Consider the following 14760-nt stretch of genomic DNA (forward strand, 5'->3'; position numbering starts at 1 on the left):
GCCAAGCTATAACCGAGCTGAGCACGTTCCACTGGCACTGGCCAAGACAGAGCTGGAGCAGCAGGACTTCCATCCCCTGGTATCAGCAGCGTTCGTGCAAGAAACTCCTCTTGAGAAAAGGTTTGATGGGGAAGAGATCTAACTGCGTGCTATGGCGTATTAGGAAAGGCTCCCTTTCAAGGGAAGCTGTTTTGTTCATTTTAAGTACCGCCTTTGTGAAGAGCTCATAAAACGTCTCCGATTGTACAGCTCTACTAATTTTGTTCAAGGTTTCCGCGTGACCTTGGTTTTCCCAGATGGCTTGACCATTCTGGTTTTTTATGTGTATATACATAGAAGGGGCTTTGTCAGCCTGACCGCGTGGTTTTAATGTTTTCCTGCTGTTGTATGCTCCGCACATTTTAGATGTGGAAATGCAACAAATCCAGGGTATTGACAAAAGCATTTACTGATGGGTTCTTTTATCTTTAGGCCAAGTGGTGTTTATGAAATGTTTGTCCAGGGAATACTCTCCGTCCCAGTGATTCAATTTTGCCGCTTTCTTCTTTTCATCCTCTGGAGATATTCTGAATCTGAATTAAGCAGTGCAGCTCTGTAAATGAGACATCAATAGACATAAATTCTCAGCATCCTCTGTTCGTGCTGGCTGCCTAACGCTGAGCCGCAGCAAATGCTTCCCCAAATAGCAGCCGGTGTTCTGCAGTGGAAAATTCTCACTCGAGGCCCTGCACCAAGCCCAGCTGCAGCATCTCCTGCCTGAGCCAGTCCTCAGCAAAGCTCTGGTCTGGATGGTCCAAAGCAACCAGGCGAAGTTCCTGTCGCCGTTACACCCCCCAGTTTGTGCACGGCTATGTCTCTGCCTGCCTCACCCTGCTTAAAAAGCCTTTACTTCCTCGAGTTCTAGGGAGAACCGATGTTCCCGTTTAAATTCCTCAGTAGCACCCAGAAGACTGTTGCAGGGAATGCCTTGCAAGTGACTAAACGTCTCCACCAGACATGGAAGTTATTTTGGGGGAGTTTACCTGGGCCAAATTTGGGATAACTTCCAAGTTGTAAAAAAGCAGGTTCTTTCCCATCAGAAGCAAATTTTCCCCTCCTTCTGCTTTTTTTTTTATGTACTAAGCAATCATTCCACAGATGAAGACGTGAGAGCTTTCTCCCTGATTGGGAAAAGGCCTCCAAGTTTCCCTTTGGAAAGATCTACAAAATCTTTTCTGGGAAAATACCCAGCATAAGTAATTTCTCACTTCCAGTGATGGACATCCATGGGTTTTTAGCAGCTGAAATATTTAAATGTTGCTTTAGCTCCATGGAGAACTCTTAGTGGAAGATGCGGTTGTAAATGGGAAATAGCATCAGGAGTTTACGTGGATTACAGATTTGTTTTAAGTTTAGCCAGCATGAATGCTTGAGCAGCTTGAATGTTTTATCCTGTATTGGACAGGATAGAAAAAATAATTTGATGTGATTAGGTTTGCGTGAATCTTTCTGTAGCTTATTAATCTGATCCCAGGCTGCTGTAGGGATTGCCGGTTGGGGATCCCTGAGTCCCAGGCACTCCTGGGCATGCAGAGTTGAGTGACGGAGTCAAAGGTGTCGTTCCTCCCTTCCCCTGAAGATTGAGATGTCAAACTGTAACACATTTCCCCAAAAAACTGGTGTCTGGGTCTCAAATCCTGGACTCGCAGAGCTCTTCTGTACATGGGTACTTTGTTACGGGTGTTTTAGCCTCTCCCCTAAATTTGACAGCGTGTTTTCCAAATGATTGATGAACTCGAGCACTTGACCAGCGGAGGTAGCTCAGCACTGAAGAGATGACCCCACAGATACCCAGCTGGATGGAAGGTGGAACTGTTTGGCATGAAGATGCTCCGATTCTTAACTTGGTGCAGCCTGACCCCCCTTTATTCTCCCCAGCTGCCCCCATTTCTCTGCATTTCCTCCTGTATTTGGAACTCATCTTTGCCTAGAGAGGTTTGTCCGCTCGGTTCAAAGGTCGTACGCCTGGAACCCCACCACCACCACGGCTGTCCCACATCTGGGGAAGAAATCTGTTACAGCGAGGATATTGGGCCCAGCTGGGCCAGGAGCAGCCGAACAGCTGGGCCGGGGTCGAGCTCGGCGCGAGAGCACCCATCTCCGTGGGGTCTCGGTTTGGGGGCAGAGGAGCACCCCGCGAGGCGAGGTTAACGTGGCTGGAGCCTCGGCCAGTGTCGCTGGATGCCAGTTAGGCTGCCTCCGGTTCAGCAGCCGAAATCTGATAAGGGGCTGCTGTCAGCCTCGCTTACTGCCGAGGGAAGCCGAAACTGATGGGGTTTTGAGGGGTGCCGATAAGAAGCGGGCCTCCTGTCAAGTAGAGGGTGATTAATTGCCCTCCAGCCTGGCTCCCGCTTTGAGAGGAGTGTCTAATGGTCTGCAGGCTCGCGGATCAGGTGGTGACATTCCCATTGGGAGGCGCGAATGCCCGCTGTGGAAATGCCATGAATGCGGGGAGAGATCAGATCAGCCGGGGCACGGGCAGGGAGGAAGCAGGAGAGCTTGTTTCCCTTCTGTGTGTACCTTTCCTTTTATTTTAACGCTGACTTCACCGTTAGGATGGGCTCAAAGCAAGAACGAAAACCTTCAGGCAGAGAGAGGAACTGGGGTGGCTGAATGCTCCCTGCGGGGCTGGGTTTCTGTCAAAATGGATTTTACACCAAGTAATTATTCTGTCTCCTGAAGAAACACGAAGATTTCTTCAAGCTTGGGTTCAAAACTATTCTATTATTGTAAATCACTGCAGACTAAAAGGAAAGCCTCTTCCTTTTGGCCGTCTGGTGTTTCTTGTTCCTTCTGAGTGCTTGCTGGAGACGGGAAGGAGCAGCTCTTCCCCTACCTGTGCAGGGTATCACCTAAATGCCCCCTCTCTGCCGTGCACTTTTTCACTCCAAAATGTGCTGTATCACACTTCAAATGTTGTTCTGCGGGATAAGCGTATGAGAGTCGTGCCTCCTTTGTTCTTTACCTAAAAATGGACACTTCTGAAAGTAAATTGGGTAGGAAAAAAAAACAACACTAGGAGGCGATTGAAAAAAACACTGCTTCAGGCTGGGTATAATTAACTGCTCTTTGTCTCTTGCATGCAGGACAAGTTGTGGCTTAGGCTGCTTGATGATGGGGAACTCCCTGCAGTGGGTTTTGCTCAGCCCGAGGAGAGGAGTGAGTCTCTTGGCAGGGGACCTCTGTCACGGAGGGCTCGTAAAGCCGAGGAAATCCCTGCGAACCGGAGGGAACTCATCTTCCGTGATCCTGTTACAGTCTTAGGGGGGCAGTTGTCTTTGTTTAACATCAGTCTGCCTCTTCAGATCTTGGTATAAATCTGAAGCCTGGCTATGTCAGGATGCAGAGCACGGAAAAAAAACACCTTGGGCAGCGTGCCCGGGTGGGTGAGGAAGACTTCGGTCCGAAATAGGGTCCCGTTGAACAAAAGGGGGGGCTGAGCCCCAGCGCTGGGTGCTGGCTGTCGTCAGAGGGGAGCAGAGCCTGCGTGTGCTGAGTGCTCAGCACCCCTTCCTCAGATAATGTTTTGTTGCCAAAAGATGTCAGAACAGTCATTCAGCCATTATCTGGGGCTCACATCTTCCTCCGTCTCTTCTTAAAGAGCGAACATCAGCTTCCCCGTCAGCCTCTCCGACATAGGGGACATTCAAGCCTCTCCATATAAGCCCTTTAGGCTTCTGTTGTGTCTGCCTGAAACAGAAGAAGCTTTTGAAAGGGGTGAAACAGCTTGGCAGAAGGGGCTGCTGTTTTCCCTTGAAGGACGGAGATGTTTATAGCTACAGTCAGGCTTCCTCCAGGGAACCTCTTTATTCCAGAAATCTGAATTGTAGCTGCAGCTGTCTTTCCCTTCAGAAAACCCAGCCGCTATGGTATGGGCTGGGGGCTGATTCCTTTTCCTTCCAGTGCTGTTTTGGGGCTTTTTGACCTGTTCACAGTCCCTCTGGTAAGCACAGGGGGAGGCAGGTTGGCCGGAGTCAGCAGCCTCTTGCCCTGGGGCTGTGTTCCCACTCTTGGCTCTTTGCTCTGTCCCCTGCTTGGAGCCCAGCGGTTAACACAGCAGAAAGGGGGAACATTTATGCTTGTCCTAAAGCTTCTCTTCCTGAGGTCTCCCATGCATATCAACCACACCCCCCCTTTTTCCAGGGGGCGCAGACTCCGTGTCCCCCCGCCCTGGCTGCTGCCTTGCAGGGATGGCCCACGCTTGCATCGCTGGGGTTTTGCTTAAAGGAAAGCGAGTTGTTTACCAGGAAAACTCTGAGGAGAGGAGCCGCTCGTCTTCCCCAGCCTCTTCTGGAGCTGAGCAAGGCTTCCGGCTCTTTGCAGGCGTGGTACGTAGAGCATTTCTGAGCCGGCAAAACCCAAGCTTGAAAGTACAGTAAAATGAGTTTGCCATCAAAAGGCAACAAGTCTTACGCTGTGCCCCCGGCTGCTGACCTTTCCCTCTGGAATTCTCCCCTCTGACCTCCAGATCATTAATCCTGATGCTGCCAGATGACAGTAATCCATCACGGACCCTGACAAGCCTCGCAGCCGCCTGTGAAAGGATCCGCTCGCCTTCAGCATCCAGCCGTCCCATGGCACTCGTTTTTCAGCCCTTCCTGTTGGAGCGCTGGGGGTTTCCAATAAAGACTTTATCGCCTCGGAGCTGGGCTGGGGGAGGAGGGGGCTCCACGAGCAGCTCGTCCTGGTTTCCCAGCTCCGCTTGCAGGCAGTTCCTACAAAATGGGCCGAGGCGGTGAGGAATACAGTGAATTCACGGGGTGCGGGACGCAAATTGCGCTCGGCTCGCTCATCCCGTGCCCGAGGGTGTTCCGTGGAGTGGTCTCCACCTAAGGGAAAGCTCAAAAGGAAAATGAGTGCGTCTCTGTGCATGAGCATGGGAGGATGGAAGCCGTGTCCCTGCTGTAAAATTCTTCAGCCTGCTCAAAGAAACTAAAGAAGAAAAAAAATAGATAGGTTTTAGCTTGGCTTAAAAGCTGCTGGTTAAATTCTGGGGCGCTTCAGGCCGTGGGTCCTGTTTAAAAGAAAACTCCAGGAAGGGAGGGTGTCAAAGGGGTGGTAACGTGAGGACGAGAGGTCAGCTCTGAGTGCTGGTCCCACTCCAGCTGTGAGCAGGCTCTCTGGAAATAGGTGGAAGCCCTTATTTCCCACCCCTGTAGGTAACGTTTATCACGGGAGCTTTTGGATAAATTTACATTTTGAGACGCTGAGGTGGGGAGGTCTAGAAAAAGCTAAAACTGATGAGGATAAATGGAGTATTTTAAAAAGTAGGTATTTTATTTTGCTTCCATGTTGTCGGCTTGAGGAGCCTTACACGTGACCCCTTTCACTCCCCATCTGGTCTCCGGACGAAAGTCACTCCTGGACCAGCTAATGCCCTTCTCTAAATGGGATTGGGGACAAGTGGGTGGTGGCGGGGTTGCTGGAGGAAAGGGTCTCGACCCTGCCCCGGCAGCGCCCAGGCTTTGCCCCAAATCGTTTTCTTGGTGATTTCCCTTGTTAGGATGTTCTGCCTTCCCTCGCTGCTGGGGCACAAACGCCAAACTGCTGCTGAAGGGAGGTTTTGGGGGTGGGAAGAGCTAGTCCTAGCTCTTTCTGGGGTCCTTTGAGACAAACATTTCCATGCTTCTGCATTCGGAGTGGGCTGGGTGTGACTCTGGTTGCTGCAGCTCAGCTGATGGATGATAACTTGGGGCTGGTAACATGATTGCTCCCAGCCTGAAACGACGCCACTGCTGCGCTCCTCATCCTCCTCGTGACGCGCCAAGACAAGATGGTGCTGGGGGAGAAAGCGAAGCGAAGCGAGGGTTGCGTCCACACAGGCTGACGTTTCGGGAGGGGACCGGCTCTGGCTGGAGCCAGAAGGCTTCCAACAATCGGGAACCGCCTCTGCTCCCGCGGGGAGCTGTCGCATGGGAAATGCAGGAAGAGGATCTGATGCAGTTGGTGGATGACAGCTTGGGAATGGCAGCTTTGTGGCCAGGGAAGGGGCTGTTTAGGCAAGGAAAAAAGGATATGAAAGATCTAAAGTAATGGGGCATGCGGGCTGAGCCCGATCGGGTTGCTCTTTACGTTTAAGGGTTGGTGACTGGGTGAAATTGAAGGCCACCCTTTCAAAGCCGAAGAAGTTTGCTGCTTTTATCCAGCATCTCGTTAACCTGTGGGAATTGGTGCTGTGAGCTAATGCGTAATAGGCTTCAAAAAGAAAGGGGAAAAAAAATTACACTTACATGTATAATGAGGACATCTGCAGAGCTCGCTGAGCTCCTTTTCACTAACCAGAATAAAACCCATTTATAAGGGCCATAAACTGCTCTGCTCCGGGGCATTAACCGGCTCGCTGGCTGATGAGCAGTGGCAGGAGCCTCCCCTGTGGGTTGGGTATCCCATAATTGTCCATTACGGCGTTTCGCTGGCTTTCCTGTAACGGCTGGTGCTGGGCGTTGTGGTCGACAGGATACTGACCTCCGATGGACCGCTCTTTGATCCAGGACAGTATTTCCTATGCAAAATGAAAGGGTTGCTGCATCAGCATCTTTTGCCCCTTTCCTCTCCTTGCCTAAATCTCATCGGTTTGACCTTTTCAGACCCTGAAGGGCTGAAAGGTGCAGCCAAAAGGGCACTGTCGGGTTAAAAACGAGGGGGATGCAGTCAGTGCCTGCGGTCGCCGATGCCCCGTTACACCCTTCGGTTTTTCACCTGCACCATCCCCACCGTGCAACAAATTGCTGCTCCCGGGTGGCGTTTGCCACCGAGGGACATGTACCCACAGCGGGGCGTCATTTGGGAGCTCATGGGAGGATGGAAATGCTTTGTAAGAGCAGAATCCAGAGCTAAGCGCCTGCTTGTGAGGGAGGATGGAGGTACATGTGCGTGGAGGAGGGAGATGCTGCCGAGTGTCACATCCCCTTTTTGTTTGCTCTTCCCGAGCAAGTCCTGGGGAGCGAGGGAGCAGAGTCCCAGCGCATGAGCAGCTCGAGCTGCCGGGCTGCTCGGCCCCTTCCTGAGCACAAGCAATCCAGATTTTATCTGAGATTGCCCTGGGTGCTCATAAAAAATGATTCCTCTGTGCTGCTCCCTCGCCCCTAGGATTGAATAGTCCCCACTTCCCCTCTCCTATTTGAGAAGTTGCTCTTAGCTGCAGGTTATTATTTGTCTGATAATTGCTTTTGCCTACAGGAAAGGATTTTTCGTGAAAAGGACGTGCCACGTAGCTACACTTCTCTGGCTCATTTACTCGCCCGTAGAGGGGCCTCAAGTCAGGCTACAAATAGAGTTGCCTGACTTTCCTATTAGAAAGAAGATCGATAGCCCCAACCCGCCAGCCTTCTCGGCCTCATTTTCTCGCGCCCTCCATGTTTCCTTCCCTGCTGTTTCCCTGCAGGAACTCCCATCAATCGGATCCCCATCATGGCAAAGCAGATCCTGGACCTCTACATGCTGTACAAACTGGTGACCGAGAAAGGAGGGCTGGTGGAAATCATCAACAAGAAGATCTGGCGGGAGATCACCAAAGGCCTTAATCTGCCCACCTCCATCACCAGTGCCGCGTTCACGCTTCGAACCCAGTGAGTCTGGAGAGCCTAAAAGCATGGATAGGAACAGAGCAGGGACTGGGGAGTGCAAAATAGGGACTGAGGTGTTAAAAATGAGACTAAATCCTATTCTGTGGCTAGGGAGGAGCTGATGAATTGCTTTATTTATCCCTCCTCTCTCGCCCACAGCTTGCCGTTTTCCCTTTCTATCCCTTCTCTTGTTTTGCTGAGCAGCGATCCTTCCGGAACGTTCTCCCCTTCCCTCCCTACAATCCCAGCACTAACACACCATCACCTTGTTCCCTGGGGCTTGAACTCCTCGGGGCAAGGAGGGTCTCTTGCTCTGTCCCACTTGGCACCGTGAGCGGGCAGGGGGGCTGCTGATATATAGTCACCAAGTATAAACTCGATCATTTCATGTCGTCACTGCTAAGCTGTGGACACCTGCATTTAGCGCCTGCCTGCCGTGAGGATTGCTTTTCTGGCCTGCAGTACCTCACGTTGAGTAGGCAAGCCAAAAGGAAGAAAAAGTAGAATAAGCAGAGAAGGTTGGTAAATTAAACCTACTGCAGAGTTTAAGCAGCAAGGCAAAGCAGCGCTTTTGTCCGGTGACTAGAGCATGCGAGGCTGGACTCTGGGAATGCGCACCCCAGTAAAAATGAAACTCAGTTCTTAGAGCTGGTAACTCTCTGAAGAGCTGTTAGCTCTTAGTTCTTAGAGCTGTGGAGTCCCAGGGAGGGAAGCTCCGTGCTGTTCCTCCAGCCTTTGGTACAAACAGACTGCTTGCTGCAAATTTGTGTGGCAGAATTCAGCAAAAGCGATAGGTTTGGTGCTGCCCGGTACAAATTGGACAAGGTAACTCCTAGATCACCCTCCTTGCTGGTCAGTGTTACGGTTCGAGATCTTATTTGTTAAAATTTTAGCTGCAGTGGTATGCAGCCATGTGCTTTCTTCATGAGAGCTGTGCCTCACACCCAAACTCCGTAACACTTATGACACCAAGCACAGCAGCGGTCGTGAGATGCAAAGACTCCAAATCTGCAGGGCACCTCAGTCTGAAAGTCTGCCCGGACGATGCAGTGGGTGCTGCAGCCTGTCATTTCATGCTCTGTCGAGAAACCTGCCTGAGTCTCCCTGTGCTCGCCCTTCTCCCAGGTATATGAAGTACCTGTACGCCTACGAATGCGAGAAGAAGTCCCTCAGCTCTCCTGCCGAGCTTCAGGCTGCGATCGACGGCAACAGGCGGGAAGGCAGGCGGCCCAGCTACAGCTCCTCCTTGTTCAGCTACTCGCCCACCGCCACGGGGCCTCCTTCCCTCCTGTCTCCCCCAAAGATCCGCTTCCCGATCATCGGCGTCGCGCCCGGCAGCGGGACCAGCAATCCTCGCGTGTCTCCAGCAGCAGCTGTCAGAAAAGGTCGGCTTTGCGCCCGCCGCAGAGGGTGGCTGCGTTACGGGCAGAGAAACGCGATTATTTCAGTTAGTTGCCGTTTTGCCCCCCCAGACTAAGTTGGATTTGAGAGTAACGGGGCTTGGGTGGGTGAGGATACGCGGAATATTCTGCCTGCAGCCGAGCCTTTGTGTGCCTGCTTTAGGAAGGGCTGCGGGAGAGACTAAGTGACTCTGTCCTTCTCTAGGCGACGGTGTGCCCTTGACTGTGTCTATGCCAAATCGCATCGCTGTGCCGGTGACCTTGGCTAGCCAGCAGGCAACGGTGGCAGCGAGAACAGCCACCCTGGAGCAGCTGAGGGAGCGGCTGGAGTCCGGGGAGCCGCCGGAGAAGAAGGTCTCGCGGATGACGGAGGAGGAGCAGCGGCTCGTCCAGCAGGCTCTGCAGCGCAACCTCTTCAGCATGGCGCGGCAGATCCCCATGAAAATCAAAATCAATGGCAAGGGTAAGATGCGCCTCTAGGCACACGAAGGGTCTTTGCCGCTCCCAGTCCAGGGTGTCAAACACCTCTTGGTCATCTCTGGGCACTGGGCGGAGGTCAGTGTCACAAAGTTACTAAAACGGAGCACAGGAACTGCCAAGCTAAAGCAGAGAAATGTTTTGTTAGAGTTTACGGCTGCACTTCTTACTCTTTTTTTGATGATGCATAGCCCAGCCTGGATGCAGATCCACCCTAAGCGTGTTCAGGAAGCTTATCCGGTCACTTTTGATGACTTTTGATGACTTTTGGAGGGGAAGCCTGGTCCTGTGCCAGGTGCTCAGCCCCTCAAGTAGAGCGTACTTTCCCCAGCCCTGCCCTCATCCGGGGTTGTGCTGCAGGGAGTGAATTCCTGTCCTTTTCTCGTCGGGAACCCTATTAATTGATCCTGGAGGTGACAGCTCTCTCTGTACAGGTGGCTGTTAGGGGAGAGAGATGCCCGGCTTTTAGGAATCCCCTTGGCAGGTGTGATGAGGAGGCTACAAAGACCTGCGTATCTGCAGGGGGCCCTACACATCCCAGAGCTTTTAGCGAGTCAGGTGGTTCCTGCCAGCATCTGCTGCAGCCCTGCAGGCAGAGAACTCCTGGCAGGGCTGGGTTAGGAGGTCAGAGGGAAGCAGTATTCATGGCCAGGGAAATGCCCTCCTGAAATGCTTTGTGCAAGGGGAGTCACCCCGTAAAGGTCACGTTGTCAGAATCAATACTGTTGCGGAGTGGCTTCAAAAGCTGATAAACGCCACGGCTCCCTACCTGTCCTGGGGCTGCGCTTCGCTGGACGGCAAAGGCTCAGAAGGTTCAGTCCCAACAGCTGTTTCCTCTGAACCTTTTGATCCATTCAAACTAAAGGTCTCGGAGCCCTATTAAGTGTCCATTTGCATGTAGGCGCAAGGCTGGGCAGGTTTGGCACTGCTTAGAAGAAGGGGAAAAGTTGTTCTGAGGCTAGCAGTGATATGCTTCCCGGAGACACTTTGCGAGAGATATATATGCTCTTGCTGCCCACTTAAATGGGATCGACCTCAAATTGCAGGTCCCGACAGCTGCGCATCCACCTCAACTTCACTTTCACATTAAAAAAAGTGAGTAAAGAGGAATACAAGTTTTATCAAGTAACGTTCATTCCCTCGTCTCACTTCATTTTTTTCCTCTTCATGCTGAACTTCCTAGATGAAAAGGCTAGGATCGGTTTTAGTCTCCACGATCAGTAACAGGCAGAGGACTGAGCCCTCAGCAGGAGTCAGTGATGCTATTCCCACCTTCCTTAGGGGACTGGGCAAGTCTGTGTTGTCTTTCAGGCCCTAATTTTCCCAATTGCAAAATAAAAATAATGCTGTGCTTTGTAAAGCGCTTTGGGAGGCACAGTTGAAAAGCACCGCACGAGCTCGCTCTAGCTTGATAGTGCCGTTTGGGTTAAATGTTAACAAAGCCCTTTGCATTCTTCGCAGGGACAGTGGCCTCGCTGTCCCAGCAGACTGGAAGGGAGCTCCAAACACGCACTTTGCGTGCAATGCCAGAGCCTGGGCAGACTGTCTCCATCGTCTCTCCCTGTTTTAATAGCACAATGCCCCAAAACCAACACTGCGGGGCCGGTAACCGTGGCACTGTGCAAACTAAGGCTGAATTAATGAGCGTGGAGGAGCAATCCCAGGCTCACACTCAGGATGTTTCGGTTGGAGGGTTCAGAAGCATCCAGGAGGGTTTGATGTTCAGCTCCCCTTAGACATCAGAGCAGAGTGGATCCCTGCTCTGCACTGTCGCTTCCACAACTGCCCGGGATGCCTTAGAAAGGGCTGTCCGTGCGGAGGGGACAGAGAAAACGGACTTCACATGCACTAGGGGCAGCCGAGCGTGCTCGTCCTGGGTTTGAGCCTGTCATGCTTCAGGCAGTCCCCCTCCAGCGGCCGCTGGAGCTGCTGCAGCCTGAGCTCGGCACACCGCAAGTGGCAGCAGCTCCCTGAGAAATCCCCAGCCCGGGGGGCGGCTCTAGGCTCTGCCTGCGCCCCAGCTCTGCTGCAAACCCGGCCACAATCCAGCCGGTGTAAACATGTCTCGTGTGCTGGTGGCTTTTTCTGCGGAGGGGTTGTTCGTTTGGCCCCAGTCGGGGACTTCAGTGGGATCCCAGCCCCAGTCGGGGACTTCAGTGGGATCCCAGCCCACATACAGTTCACGCCTGGGCACCTTTGTAAGAGGACTGACAGTGGTTTTTTTCCTCATCAGAGAAGAGCCAAAAGGAGGGCCGTGGAGGTATCCGATCAGCTCTGGATAGCACAAGAGATGGTGTAGTTCCTCTCTAACTTTGTCTTTTCTTTTCTGGACAGAAGATAAACCGGACTCGGCGGCGGCGGCAGCACTGAATCTGTCACCTAACGGCATTGGGAGCATCAACATGTCGGTGGAGATTAACGGCACGATTTATGCTGGTGAGGAGGAGCCGCTCCCCGGGGACGTGTGGGGATGCTGAGTGGGATGTGCGGAGGGTGGCATGCTGCCAGGGGCTGGCTGTTTGCCGAAGCACAGCACACAGCTCACCCGGCTCAGAAAGCTCAGCAGGAGCTGATTTGTTTTCTTTTTGGTCAAGATGAATACTCCTTCCTTTTGGAGGTGGTGGTGGTTACTATTTTTTAAATCTCAGATGCTCCTGAATGCTGGTTCTCGGTGATTTTCTGTTTGTGCAAGGAGCTGTTGCTGTAATGGCATTCGTGTTTCTGCCGTGATCTCTACTCTTGAGTTGTCCCCGGGGAAGCATTTTGCTGGCAGTCCACAAGTGGCATTTTGCTGTGGCAGGGAAGAGGGAACCTGGTGAGAAATCCAGCTTCTCCTGAGAGGGAACTTCTGTAGTAAGTGCTAGCAGGAAGGAGCATTGTGCCCCTTCTCCTATTCAGGAGGAGCTTAACTCAGCTTCTCCTCACATGCTGTAGGGAAGCAAGAGTTGTTGCTGTCCCTGTACTCAGCTCGAGCCATTTGACTTGTGCAGGTCACGTTTACGTGACAAAGTCCCCAGTGGGAGACCTGGCGCTGCACCCTCCAGAGGTGTTGAAGCCGTTTGGGATCTTCCAGTCTTCTGTAAGCAAAAGATCCCATGGCAGGGGCTGACAGAGCAAGTCCCAGAGTACCCCCGCTTATATCCTTGCCGTCGCCGATGCTCTGATCTGCCTCGAAGCCTGCTGGTCTTGCGCTGGGCCCCCTTCTGTTAGGGTGAAGCCTTTGGGGTTGCTCTCTACCATATCCTCCTGAGCTGTGTCACCCCGTAACCCTTCTTCCCACCCCGTGCCTTGCAGGAGTGCTCTTTGCCCAGAAGCCAGTCGTCCATCTCATCGCGGGCTCCAGCACGCAGAGCTCCTGCAGCAGCAGCAGCAGCTCCCACTGCTCTCCCAGCCCTACCTCATCGCGGGGAACGCCCGGCGCAGAGCCCTCCACCAGCTGGTCTCTCTGACGGACGGCCGCGCTCGCTGTCTCACACTGGCCCCCGGCAGCTCTCCCTCTCTGCTCGCGGCGGGGAGCGAGCCGGGAAGGAGTCGCACACGTTACCTCATCTCAAGGAACCTGCTTTGCGGCTGGCCGACGGCAAGATGATGATGCTGAAACCTTTCCACGCCAGCGAGTTGTTCTTCATCGTCCGTTTGTCCAGCCTTTTCCTTCCTTCTCCCCTTTCTTCCTCCCTCTCTCTTCCGTTTTCTTCCTCCTCCTCCTCCTCCTCCCCCCGGGGTTTGCCGTGTTCCCGCTGGGGGGCGGGACATGGAGAGGGGGCACCCCTGGCGTTTTTCAATCAGGGATCGTCTCTAGGAGCGGCGGGTCGAGAGATGGCTGAGACGTCACCAGGGCAGGTGGAAGGAGCCGGGGTCGGGGCAGGGAAGCGGGGTTCTCCTCGAAGCAGCAGCCACGCGGGCTCTTCCCACAAAACATCCCAGTGTGTTGACAATCCGAACGGCCGGCAGGCTGCCTTGCCCCTCTCCTGCCGGGCTCGCAGCTGCCGAGCAGGCGAGCTTCCTCGCTTTTCTTCAGGCTCTGCCGTGCTCCAGTCCTCCCCTCGGGCCCACGGTCCTCGCTTGTGGAGTCCCGAGAGACTTGGTGAACCTCCTTCCCCCCTCTCGGAGGTCTTGGCCGCAGGGGAAGGACCCCCAGACACAGAAAATCCCCGCTCGCTCAGCTGCTTCGTTCTCCTGGCTGGTGCTGGCCCGTTCCCTACTGTCGTTGCCTTTTTCAGGCTTTCAGCCAAGTTGTAGATGCCCTCGACCTTGTCTCTCTGCCCTTGGGGAACTCATCCCGCTGACATTTACCCTGACAGCCTGAACTTGTTTTCGCTTGGGTTTGATCCTCTGCCCCCCTTGACACAAGACCCGGTGGCTCCGCGAGCTCAGCCCCTGCTCGCGTGGCCTCGCTGTGTCCCCTCTCCTCCTGCCGTCCTGCACACATCCTCCCCCGCCTGGAGGTCAGATCCGAGCGCCATCCCTCCTGCCCTGGTGACGTCCTTTCCATGCTCCGGGCCCGAGTCAGGTTTTTTTGAGCAGATGAAATACCTCAGATATGTACTTGTTGTTGGGGTTTTTGTTTGTTTGTTTTGGGTTGTTTTTTTTTTTAACCTCTTCAGGAAGTATTGGCATATCTTATCGCTTGATTTTTTATATATATATATGTGGTTTTGCTGACGTTGTGTTTATTTTTTTTTTATTTTTAATTGTAGCACCAAAGACAGAAAAAAACAACAAAGCTGAGCGAAGGAGCAGCGGCTTCCCCACCCTTTAGGCTAGCCAGGAGACACGCTGAGCACCACTGTCCCAGGACATGCGCACGACAGGACAGGTAGAGGTAGGAACAGAGGGCAAGGGCGACAGCTGAGTTAGAGGACCCGTCCTTCACCTCGGACAGGAGGCTGTCTCCAGAGGCCCTGTTGGATTTCTCCATCCCCCGTCATCTGTCCTTGCCCGTAGCAAAGCTGCGCAGCGCAGCTGGGAGGCGACAGCCCTGCCAACACTACGGATTTCCCCGGCCTCTCATAGGAAGGTGCTTCCTCAAAGCAGAGCTTGGTCTTGTGGCAGGGATCCAGCCTGCTCGGTCGGGCCGTGGCTTTGTGAATGTTTTCCCGGGCTCGCCGGATGCAGACAGCACAGCTGATTCTGCCCTCGCTACAAGACTAAGCCCTGTGGGTGCTGCGTCACTTCAGCTGTCGTGAGAGGCACCGAAATAACTCGTTCCTCTCGTTTTCCACCTGCACATCGCTGCTGGTGTTACCAAACCGCGTGAGAAGCACCCAAGCCAGTAGCTG

At 53.3% G+C, this 14760-nt stretch overlaps 1 protein-coding gene across 2 annotated transcripts in view; it reads left to right on the plus strand.

Moving 5' to 3' along the window:
- ARID3B (AT-rich interaction domain 3B) overlaps positions 1–14143 on the plus strand; it is a 30475-nt gene extending 16332 nt beyond the window's left edge. Inside the window, exons 5-9 of one of the 2 annotated variants that reach the window (XM_040570577.1) lie at positions 7424–7607; positions 8730–8989; positions 9210–9467; positions 11816–11917; positions 12776–14143. In XM_040570577.1, coding sequence (XP_040426511.1) covers positions 7424–7607; positions 8730–8989; positions 9210–9467; positions 11816–11917; positions 12776–12930 — 959 coding nt within the window. In that variant the 3' untranslated portion in view covers positions 12931–14143. The other variant, XM_040570578.1, reaches the window with a different exon arrangement.
- Positions 14144–14760: the final 617 nt, after the last annotated feature.

Source organism: Cygnus olor, chromosome 11, assembly GCF_009769625.2.
Source record: "Cygnus olor isolate bCygOlo1 chromosome 11, bCygOlo1.pri.v2, whole genome shotgun sequence".
In the NCBI taxonomy this organism is placed as follows: Eukaryota; Metazoa; Chordata; class Aves; order Anseriformes; family Anatidae; genus Cygnus; species Cygnus olor.